Below are 11,278 nucleotides of genomic sequence, written 5' to 3'. Positions count from 1 at the left end.
GATCGTACGCCAAACCTCTTTCTCGATCTGAGCGCGTGTTTATTTCTCACTATTCCGCGTAGACGCTCTGTCGGTTTCGTTCATTCTTTCGGTAAACTCCCGCTGCTCCAGAAAATTCGAAACCCGGCTAAGTTGCCCAGTCACGCCATCAACCTTACTATTCAGGCTTTGCAACGATCCTTTTGTTTCTGCAAATCCAGTGGTGACATTTCCCTCTGTAATTTTCGCAGATTCTAGTGTCAAGGCAACGCCCATTCCGGTTTCACGTTTCACAAGCGCCTCGAGAACATCGAGTTCTGCCTGGACGCCCTTGTCGCTTCCGAAGCTGAAGACCTCCAAAGCTAGCAATAATTTATTTTCCCTCGAAATCTTTATCGATAAAGCACAGATCCGCATGAAACTCCGGAGAAGTTCGTGAATTATTTTTCTTAGGTGAATATCCAGTTCGACACCCAAGGACTTTGACCTCACGTAGACTTCGAAACGCTCGAGGAAGTGAGAGATGCGTTCGAAGAGTTCGGCAATTCCACTAAAGATCTTGCTGTAATTCTGGGCAACAGTAATAAGATATGAAACGGCATTAAAACAGAGACCGGACGGACCAAACACCTTGGAGATGAAGGTGGTAAATTAGAGACGGTTTTCCAAATTGAAGCACTGATGTTAATATGGCCAATGAGCTAGATCTGCATACCATCGACGCGCCTTGGGCTACAAGACTTCCTAGTGTCTGAATGCAGGTTAGGGTCTTATTCAGAACTTCCTTTGCCTTGCCATATTTTGCAGCTCTCTTGTCGTCGAGTTCCTTCTGCTGGTTGATCTTTCCGATCACGTCGCCGATGCTGAGTTCGGAAAACTTCTTAGGATCGTGGCCACTGAGCTTATGGAATTCAACCAACGCTTCCCTCCACATCTGCTCGATATCTTGTCCATCGTATTTGACGCCCTCCATAGCGGGGTTTGAGGGAACTAGCTATATCAAAGCAGCTAATTGCACTGCAACAGCATCTCAAATGCAAAATTATATGCCTGGCAATTTGCGCTCCCGCACTGGGAGTGCGTGCTGTTTTGTAGGGCATTGTGGGCGGATGGCTGCATGCCAAACAATTTAGCTCGGCTGGCCTCTGTTGACTCCATCTGAATATGATTGTTCTTAGTCTGATCCCCTCGTTCGACCGTGAATTCGCGGCCCAGTGGTACTATTTATGGGATTTCTTGGATCTTGGAGCAAAGATGATTGGCAGACGCGATGGAAATTGCTTCTCGGAGGTTGCATGACTAAGAAACTTTAATTCAGCCGCTTATATAGCGCCTTCGCATCGCGAGTGATGTCACTGCTATGGCTAACGCTCCTTCAAAGCAATGTATTTCAAGGTTCAACAGCAGCAGATGCATGAGGAAATAACATCAGGTTATTACGAAAAACCTCCGTTTCAGCTTGTCATTTATTATGTCTCTACAGTATTATAGAAATCAGCTTGAACTTGTCACCTTAGACGATGGGACGCTGCAGCAAGTGCTTCACAAGCTGCAAGGGGCCGTAAAGCGGGCCACCGGTATTCTCAAGGAAAAAGTCCCTGGATCCCTTCCCGAGAATACAATTGCGCCTGGCACTATATACAATGGGATTCTTGGTATGTGTCTATACGATCTTATCATTGCACAGGAAGTAGTTGGAGTTCAACTTTGCCAATCGGAGTTGCTCTTATGTTTCTCCGCCTTGAGCAACAAGCGAGTTATGTTGAGGACGGCGATGAAATTCTGCATCTGGCATCTGAATTCCACGAGCTGGCCTGTTCAAGAATTAGCTATAGTGTTCCAGAGGACATTCCCTTGAGGCCTGGCCGATTATCACCGCTTGGATCAGCATCTCTTGGTGCTTCCGTGCTCCGAATCTTTGCTGGTTTGGCTCGACCTACTAGGCAAAAGGTGCCTTCCCGTGACGTTAGCACTCTCCAACGTGCTACTGAGTTCGCGATCAAGCAGGGAACGAATGTAGGTGGTGATGAACCATTATACGGACGTGCTGGCCTATTGCTGGCGCTTTTGCAGATTCGACAACAATGCAAGGACGATGGAAACACTGCCGCTTTCACCGCCGCTTTCACAATGATCCCAAGGCTTGCAACTGTTATCATAGAGACAGGGAAGGTGGGTGCTAGTGATTACAATGATTTATACGGAGGGCAGGATACCCTATCTCTTATGTGGCCATGGCATGGTAAATACTATCTCGGAGCGTGAGTTTCTTCCGATTTTCCTTCCACTCTAAACGGTACATCCGGCCTTGACTTCTTTTTATCCATGCAGAATCCATGGGATAGGTAAGCAGTCTCCCCAGTCTGGTAGGAGAAAAGTAGCATAACATGGATATAGCTGGTATTTTATCCATCCTTCTCGCCTGCAAGCCTGATGAACTTAACGATGGCACCATTAACCACCTACCTATTATTGCTGAAACTATAAGTGGGCTCTGCAAGCTTACTATCGAAAACGCTGGCAATCTCCCATCCTCGGTTCCCATCCGTTCATCTTCCCGTCATGATCCTTATGTACAAATCTGCCATGGCTCCCCAGGTCTCCTAATCCTGCTGGCCCAAGCGGAGAACAACACCCACCTAATGCAGTCATTTTGGGAACCAGACTGGGATAAAGCAATCCGGCTTGGAAGTGAGCAAGTGTGGGAACGCGGGTTACTATTCAAAGGGGGAGGATTATGCCACGGCATCGCCGGGAATGCGTGGCCTTTTTTATTATTATACAACAGCTTTGAGTACGGGAAGGAACGCATCGCATTAGCGAGGCGCTCGTTCAAAGAGAGAACCGGCTCAGTCGCTTCTGTAGAGGAGCAACTCACACCAGATTATTTCCTGTCTAGGGCGTTGACGTTATTACTCTACGCACGAAAAACGCCACCTTTCCATCGCCGTGAATTCCGTGACGAATGTGAATTTCGCATGACGGATACTCCTTATAGCATTTTTGAAGGACTAGCGGGTACCTGCGCTGCATGGGGTGAAGCTTGTGTAGTAATTAAAGACCGGTTGCGGCAAAAAGAATTGGATGACGGAGGGAGTTGTAGTCTGTCTGAAATTGGGGGAAGAGATGGACTACTTTCTAAGCACTTACAACATGAGTTGGGTTTTCCTGGGCTTACACTAGGAGGGTTATGTTGACTCGATTCTGGTAGGGCTCGCCTTTCACAAATTCTTATTCAGATGATGGCTGTACTTCCAGGAGTCGCTACTACAGTTTAAGTACAATTTTGCTCCCTCTTTGTTTAAAACATGTTTTGGGGCCCCTGCTCACAAACATGGTTACTTCAAACAGGGAGATTATTAATACTATAAGAGTCGATTTCAATAGCTTGACATTGTATCTACACCCAACTCCTTCAGCACTTGGAATGCATTGCTGCTAATACATTCAAATGTAATTTAAAATAATAGCAATTGTTCAAAAATTTCAAGGGTCTATCTATCATAGCATTCCAACCACCAACATGCATAGCGCACCCAAGGAAATGGTATAAGGATATCATACACCATCATCCGGGTTTTCATCCGCCAGTAAGGCAGCGTAATCATCCACAGACGCGAAAACAGGAAGATGCTTGAGTTTCTTCCTCTTCTGTCTACTCGTAGATTTGCTTCCTTTACCCGAAGTTTCAGCGAGTAGCTCTTCAACCCCATTGTCCAGATCAGAAGGCAAATCATCGTCACTACCTCGGAACGCGTCTTCATCTGAGACGTCCATTTCAAACGCATCTTCATCCATAAAGCCCCCGAAACTGTCAATATCCTGTGCCGCATCCCTTCCACTTTGCTCCACCTCAACCTCTGGCTCATCACTCTCATCGTTAAATATTACCTCTGCTTCCTCGTCGTCATCAAGGCTTTCCATATCACCCATTTCAACGTCACCAAGCCCATCATCTTCATCGCCCATGGCGGATGCCAAATCATCAATGTCGATACCATCCTCACTCTCACCCTCGCCCTCAAGTTCCGGTCGAGAATGAACAAGAGCCTTCCAAATCTCCGACTCAGCATCGCTCTCATCCCCACCCTTGTCTCGCGCACCTGGCTTCTTTTTCGACTTCTGTTTGCGCAGGTTATCCTTTTCCATGCGATTGAAATATTCGTGGAAAAAGACATCCTCAGCAGCGACTTCGTCGCTTTGCTTTTTCCAGAATTCTTCCCTGTTCACTGGTCCATGGGCTTTGGCCATTCCTCCAGATGTGATTAATAAGCCTTTACTTTCGCCTCCAGCGAGCGGTTGCATAATGGAAGCTCCTCTCATACTGGGAGTCGCCTTGGGATTGCGATAGACGAATCGGTCTAAGAAATGTGTAAGAGTATGAATAGAGAGATCCGGCTTGCCAGATATCGGTTCGTGGTACAGTAGATGCGAAGCATTGACAGACACGGAAGGATGGAAATGAGCAAGGTAAGGCAGCTATATTGTTTATTAGCGACAATCATCAAGGAATTTGGGAACGAAATTAGGACTACTTACTAGTTCCCAGAGACAACTTCTATCGGCATTGCTATGTTCGGGGTCTCTTTTACGAGGGTCGTATCTATTTTCAACTTTCTTCCCTTCATCCACTGGCGTCTGGTCAGCAGGTTGTTCTCCGTCCTCGGGAACATCTCTGAAAACCTCCTCATCGTCGTCTTCGATGTTCTCTCGCTCGTCCATGAGGGCAGACAGGTTGGGGAAAGCCTTTTCAAGTTCCCTTATCAAATAAAATACCCCGCAAATGAAAGGTGGGTGATGTAGTGATAGGGTTTGAACTAGTCTTTTCACGAAAGCCTTAACTCGTTTAGCGTTGAAGTCAGCCTTTAGCGATTTATATAAGAGATTTAAGTACATCGATTGCTTCGAGGATGTAGACAGTCGGGGGTCGAGTAGGGACTCGTATAACGTTCGATAAAATCGATGCAACGACACTTGGTGAGACGACGACAGCTGCTGGATAAGCACCAAGGCTTGGATACTCGTGTTGAAATTTGAGGAATGAGTGATACGGAATAAGGTGTCAATATGCTTCGAAAGTCTGCGAGTAGAAAGGGCGGGTTAACATCAATGCTCAAAGAGAGCAGGATTTCGGATATCTTACTTTTCGACATCAGAGCTAGTAAACGGATAAGCTCGATTGACTCCAGTCAAAACAGCAGCAGTCAACTTCTCATGCAACTCAGTTTCCTGAGCCTGGCCTTTTGGGATCGTAGCGCCACCATGTCGCTTTTTAGATTTTGCATCGTGTTTCCCATGCTTACGTTCGGAGTTACTGGTCGAACTCTTGGTTGGCTTCAATAGAGTAACGAAAAGAGCAAAATAGATATCGAGAAGTTTCGTTGCCACATTTTCTTCGCCACTTCTCAAGATGGTCTGATTGAGTGTGATAATTGCATAATACTTGGCGTGCTGGCTTTGCCCTGGGCGGAAAAGAATGTTGGATTCGACAGCTGATATTATGGTTGGCTTCATTAGGGGATGAGCCTGCTCAAGTTGAAGTAGAAGATAGGACGTCCGTGAAGCTATCTTTTTGTTTGGATCGCCAAGCTTATTGACCAGGAGGCGTAGCAAATTGGATTCCTGTTCCGGCTTCTCTTTCAGAAGCTCGTAAACGTAGCTTACTGCCTTGGATCTTGAAAACTCGATTTCATCGTTACACCAAATTTCGAGGATTTTCAGTACCTCAAAGTATTGCTCCTTTAGAAAGTCCTCGAAAGCCCAAACAATGAGGTGGCTGCGCTCCAACCCGTTTGGTAAGGGGTTGGAAGACGTCCAGTTACTTGAAACACCGTCGAAGGCAGACAGCAACGCCGGTTGATTGATAAGTGATTTTAGTCTCCGATCGCTGGGGAGAAGGGTGCCTTGGGCAAATATATCTTTTAGAGATCTGAGAACCTCAATAGCTTGAGCTCGGCTTCGTTTTTTAGCCAGTCCAATAAGGTTCTCCAGTGCTTTTACATTGTGTAGAGGTGACTCTTGTACCGCAAGTGTTAACGCCGATACTTTATCACTCAAGGTCCCAGAGGAAACGATCGTGGAATAGAATTTATGGGACGAGGAGGATTGTTGTGAAGTTGCAAAGGCTTGGTTTTCCGAATCAAGTAACGATGCAGCATATTCTCGAATACGATCCCAGATCTGTCGGGAGATGCCGCTACACTTTTTCGATTCGAGAGAGACTTCGGGCAAAGGTATGGAATACCAATCTGGTCGAGGGTCGATAGCCTTTATCAGATTAGTTCTGAGCCAGATTAGAGAGAAAAGGGCAATAAAAGCTAACCAAGTTGGATGATCGTGTATCGCGCTGCTGCGCTAGCTTTCTAGGGACGGAGACCTCCTGATTCGGGTTTGGCTTCTTCAGAGTATTTTGCTTTGGGGCTTCCTTTGATGGCTTGACCTGCTGGAGTGACTTGGATTCCTTTGCTGGCTTGGGATCAATGGGGACAATATCCGCAACCACAGCCTTCTTACTTTCAGGTTTTGGAGCTGGAGACGGATTATCCACTTTCAGCATCTTTTCTATGTCATTGCGCAGAGTATGTTCATTAGCCGCCTTCGCATTGTATTTCCCTGGGGTATCCTCAAAGATTTCCATCTCCGAATCGGATTCGACATCAGCAAGGAGATCATAGTCCTCCTTAGTTCCGCCGATAGCGTATATTTCATTTTCCAATAAGTTTCTATTTTCTCCTCTTTCGTCAAATTTGGACCTTGGCTTTTCCTTGCCTTCTTGAGGAGCTATTATTTCCCCGTTCCTGTCCCGTTTCTTCCCTTTTTTGTTGACGGCCTTAGGCTCTGATTGCGGGCCTGCATTTGTCTTCTGTTTCAATTCACTCACAGACACCTTTTTATCCTTTTTTGACTGAGGTTTCTGGTCTTGGAAACCTTGTTCAATACGCTTCTTCAATTTGGCGAGGACGCTGACAGAGAGGTCGGGAAGCGAATCTGCATTGGGAGTGAGGGGGTTTGCAGGTATTTCCGAAGCTGTATTCGGCACGCCATTTGCGGAGGAGCGTCTTTCTTTTGTCTTTGGCTTTCCCATTGTATATCTGTGGCTGAATAGCGCACAGAACTGGCAGGTTATTTCCCCCTTCTGTACATATGGTAAGATTATAATTTTTTCTTCTTTCGGGAATAGTTTTTCCGAGCTCCGGCAACAAGAAGAAAAAACACTCAATTCAAGAACCCTACTAGAACTCAATTTATAGAACTATTATTTCTAGCTATTTTCTTCTAAATTTTTCTTTTTATTCTTTGTATACCCATATTATGAATTTGTAATATTAAGTGCACGTTAAATCCAGTTTCCATGAACAACTCATTTCTCTCAAGAGTCAGAGATCTCCGTCGGGCCCCTCTCTCGTCATATTCGTACATTCAGCATAGATTACATGTATGTCGATTCGAAAATGACTTAGTTGGTTTGAAACTTCCCTGTCAAGCTAATTTGTTGTAGAGTGATGGAAGAAGTAGACTTTCCCGGTTCTGGACTCCAACGGGAGGAATAACCAAAAAATCTGGCAGTCCTGGTATGGGTATGATATCTCTGATTTTGAGGACATAGACTAAACATTTCTTTTCCAGATACAAGTGATTTGTTGGTTCAGGGTGGCTTTCTCCGCCAGGTGAAATTCAGTGCCTCTGAGTTGCGGTTTTCCTTCACTTACCCCTTGATAGGCTTATTCCGGGGTATTTCATATGCTTCCCCTTGGACTTCGGGTTCAGGAGAAACTGGAGCGTCTGGTGGATAAACACATGCGCACGCTTGGTGAGATATCCAACTTGTTCAATAAATGACAGTTCGTTTGTTTACGTCTATAAAAAGGCGCTTCAAAGTTGTCTCTCTCCTCTATATCTTCCCAAGCCTTATGGGAAAAATCTGGTCGACTGAAAAAAGATTCTGAGGTATTACATGACACTCAAAGCCACTTCTGGATACTTGACTGAAAAATATCGGCGTTAGTTTTTTAAATTTCAAGATAGAAAAAAGGCCAGGTTTCTTCTTGCTCCAACCCACGAGGAAGAAATTACTTCGCTTGTTGCGGGTGTTATGAACTCCTACAAGGACCTTCCATTACGAGTGTACCAGATAAGTGAGTATTCCCAATGTTGGATTATCACCCGCTACTAATCTATATTTGTTTAATTGGTAGGTAGGAAGTATCGAGATGAGCCGAGACCCCGACAGGGGTTACTTCGAGGTAGAGAATTTATCATGAAAGACCTTTACACTTTCGACTACAATGCCGAGATGGCAATAAAGACTTACAATGCAGTTAAAGATACCTACGTACGACTATTCGATGAGCTTAGGATACCTTACATTATTGCTACTGCAGACTCTGGTAACATGGGAGGAAATTTAAGTCATGAATTTCATCTCCCAAATCCTAAAGGCGAGGACACCATCATTAGCTGTTCAAGCTGTCGCTATGTATACAATGAAGAGCTTTCGGACGGAAAAGCATACCAAGACATTAGACCGCCCTCGGATCCTATTCAAGATGGTAAATCTGTCGGGTTCGGGGAGCAACAAGCACCAGCGATTTCAACTGGCATGTGGATGAGTATCTCGAAGGATGGAAATACTCTTGTGAGAGTATTCTATCCGAAGTATCTGATACGTGGCGGCTGCTCAGAGCCAGTTGAGCGGCAGATCAATTCACATGCTGTGAGGGCAATTGCCTGCTCAGCGGGGGTAGATCTCGATACCAGCGTGACTAGTCCGTTAGCAAAATGGCAAAGTATAGCTAGAGAGGAGAAAACCCCACCTGGCACTCGGCCAAATCATCCTACGATTTTAGATATTTATGACCATCGCGTACGTGTTTACAATCACCCTCCTCTCCCGTCTGGGCAGAACAGAGAAGTTTTGGAGCAGCTGAATGTGCGGTTCTCATCCCTACACCAATACCCTGGTAGCGGTGCAAAACTCGACTGCATAAGTGCTGCGGCTGGAGACCAATGTTCCAGATGCGGTGAACAGGCGGTACAAACCCACACTGCTATTGAGCTTGCGCATACATTCCATCTTGGAACTCGATATAGCAAAGTGCTTAACGCTTCTGTGGCTGTACCTTCAACATTGCTAAGCAACGACTCTAAAGCAAACGACAACAGTTCTGTCTCTGTTCCCCTTCAAATGGGATGTCATGGCATTGGTGTTTCACGCATGATATCCGCTATTGCGGACAGCCTGGCCAACTCCAAAGGGCTTAACTGGCCAAGGGCAATTGCTCCCTTCGAGGCCATGATCATCCCGGATAAAGGCCTGGAGGAGGAAGCTGAAAAGGTTTATGACGCTATCAGTCGAATAAATATCGATGCCGTCGATGCGATAATTGACGATAGAGACAAGAATCTTGCATGGAAACTCAGAGATGCCGATTTAATAGGGTATCCTGTAATAATCGTCGTGGGGAAGTCCTGGAGGATGGAGAACAAACTGGAAGTTCAGTGTCATCGACTAAACAATCTCCGGGAAACGGTATCGCTGCCAGATTTGCATCCACTCACTATATCGCTGCTTGATAGACTCTAGTATTCCCTTGTGATATTTCATTAAAATGTATTATATATATCGGGTTTGTTCGGGAAACACAGAAACTTTGAATTTATCATGTATTTATTTATACCCCAATATTAACATGGCTTTCCTCAACAATTGAAATTATCTCAAAAAGACTTTATCCCTACAAAATGAATCTGGCATTATGTCGTACAAAAGCCATGAGCACTCATCGATTCGTGTGTGTGTATAAGGTCTTGTTGATTCTTCCTCTCCATAGCTCCCTGTTGATAGATTTGGTGATGTCAACCTCTCCACAACTAGCAACTTTGCAAAATCATAAATGTTAGTAATACCGCGTCTGCAACACATACTCGTACCCAACCACCATATATCGCCAAAAACAATTAATCGACTATCTTTCCTGCTTGTGTCTTGCTCCTCCTATACCGTCTACCAAAACAAGCGAAGAACGATGTCCTCACAAAACCATTCCGCAGAGCAGGAGTCCAGCGAAACCCCTCCTGGAGCAAGTTCGTCCAGCCCAAAAATCACATTGTGCCCAATTCCCAATTCAAAAGCCCTTCCCTCCAGAAAAATGTTATTTACCACACAATATATATATATATATATATGAATATTGCCTTTAGCCCATTTCAAATTCCAGCCAGCTAACTCGAAACCTATTGAATAACCTTTATAGTCGACCTTGCAGCCCTCTCTGCACCCCAACTCCGCGCCCTCCAAGCCCGCCTAAGCTCAGAGCTAGAACATCTCACAAGCTCCCACGCAAAGTTACGAAACGCACAGTCGAAGTTCCGCGATTGCATCCGCTCGATAAACGATGGTGTAGCAGCCCCTAGCGGTGCGGGCTACAGCGGGGGCAATAAAAGCGTTGCTGCGGAAAAGAGCGATGAGATTTTGGTTCCCTTGACGAACTCGTTGTATGTTAAGGGGAGATTAGCGGATAGGAAAAATGTGATTGTAGATGTTGGGACGGGGTTTTTTGTGGAGAAGGTTGTGCTCCTTTTTCCTTTTTCCTTTTTCTCTTTTTCTCTTGTTGATGTTTATTTTACTCTACCTTGCGTTTACCAGGTGAGGTGAAGATGAGACGATTGATTCGGGCAAAGCTCTTCGCTGCAGTCCAACAATAAACTAACTGCTTGTTTCTGATGTAGACGACCTCGAAGGCAATCGAATTCTACAATGGCAAGGTTGACGAGCTAGGTACGAACTTACGAGAGTTGGAGAAGGTCGTTCAAGCGAAGAGCCAAAATCTGCGCGTTATTGAGGACGGTGAGTATATATTTATATATTTTTGTTTGGAGGCCCACTCTCTTTCCACAAGTAACCCACATCTGACAGCATGCCGAACAGTCCTCCGTCAGAAACTCCTTAGTGAAGCTACAGCAGGCCCCTCTGGCGCAGGAGGTGGTGGTAACTCCTAATTGCTAGCAGAGAACACTATTATCTCCGATATCACCCCTCCCTTGGGTTTGACTATCGAAAGTATATACTTGGGAAGTATACTTCGCAAATACAAGTTTTTACATCATTATGGTTTCAATTTCCGCTTTTCCCTTTTAGAGAGTATCAGGCTAGGTCGTGTTCTTCCCCATTCACCGTAGGATGGATTAGAAGCAGCTGAGTTCTCGCCAACGGCTAGCTACTGGATTACCAAACCAAACAATAAAATTGGGGAAGCAACACGTTATTATACCTTAATTTTTTTGGTTACCCCGGGTATTC

General features: G+C 45.3%; 5 protein-coding genes across 5 annotated transcripts; 3 read left to right on the top strand and 2 right to left on the bottom strand.

Moving 5' to 3' along the window:
• Positions 1-39: 39 nt before the first annotated feature.
• On the bottom strand, positions 40-952 carry HCBG_03577 (uncharacterized protein; the record flags this gene model as incomplete). Its single annotated transcript, XM_045430626.1, has 2 exons — positions 40-609; positions 695-952. The coding sequence occupies 2 exons, from the start codon at positions 950-952 to the stop codon at positions 40-42; spliced, it is 828 nt and encodes a 275-aa protein (XP_045288769.1).
• Positions 953-1,450: 498 nt separating this feature from the next.
• HCBG_03576 (uncharacterized protein) lies at positions 1,451-3,176 on the top strand (the record flags this gene model as incomplete). Its single annotated transcript, XM_045430625.1, has 5 exons — positions 1,451-1,634; positions 1,667-2,240; positions 2,311-2,324; positions 2,377-2,692; positions 2,768-3,176. 5 exons carry the CDS (start codon positions 1,451-1,453, stop codon positions 3,174-3,176), a joined length of 1,497 nt encoding a protein of 498 aa, XP_045288768.1.
• A 164-nt stretch (positions 3,177-3,340) lies between these two features.
• Positions 3,341-7,063, bottom strand: HCBG_03575 (CCAAT-box-binding transcription factor; the record flags this gene model as incomplete). Its single annotated transcript, XM_045430624.1, has 4 exons — positions 3,341-4,458; positions 4,519-5,059; positions 5,123-6,246; positions 6,302-7,063. 4 exons carry the CDS (start codon positions 7,061-7,063, stop codon positions 3,538-3,540), a joined length of 3,348 nt encoding a protein of 1,115 aa, XP_045288767.1.
• A 229-nt stretch (positions 7,064-7,292) lies between these two features.
• On the top strand, positions 7,293-9,683 carry HCBG_03574 (prolyl-tRNA synthetase; the record flags this gene model as incomplete). Its single annotated transcript, XM_045430623.1, has 6 exons — positions 7,293-7,550; positions 7,606-7,646; positions 7,699-7,789; positions 7,847-7,926; positions 7,985-8,114; positions 8,175-9,683. 4 exons carry the CDS (start codon positions 7,720-7,722, stop codon positions 9,560-9,562), a joined length of 1,668 nt encoding a protein of 555 aa, XP_045288766.1.
• A 228-nt stretch (positions 9,684-9,911) lies between these two features.
• On the top strand, positions 9,912-11,184 carry HCBG_03573 (uncharacterized protein; the record flags this gene model as incomplete). The annotated part of the gene is made up of 4 exons (XM_045430622.1): positions 9,912-10,062; positions 10,233-10,546; positions 10,708-10,825; positions 10,907-11,184. 4 exons carry the CDS (start codon positions 10,005-10,007, stop codon positions 10,975-10,977), a joined length of 561 nt encoding a protein of 186 aa, XP_045288765.1.
• Between the last annotated feature and the right edge of the window lie 94 nt (positions 11,185-11,278).

This window comes from Histoplasma capsulatum, assembly GCF_000150115.1.
Source record: "Histoplasma capsulatum G186AR genomic scaffold supercont2.4, whole genome shotgun sequence".
NCBI classification, from domain to species: domain Eukaryota; kingdom Fungi; phylum Ascomycota; class Eurotiomycetes; order Onygenales; family Ajellomycetaceae; genus Histoplasma; species Histoplasma capsulatum.
This window is presented reverse-complemented; position numbering and strand designations above follow the sequence as displayed.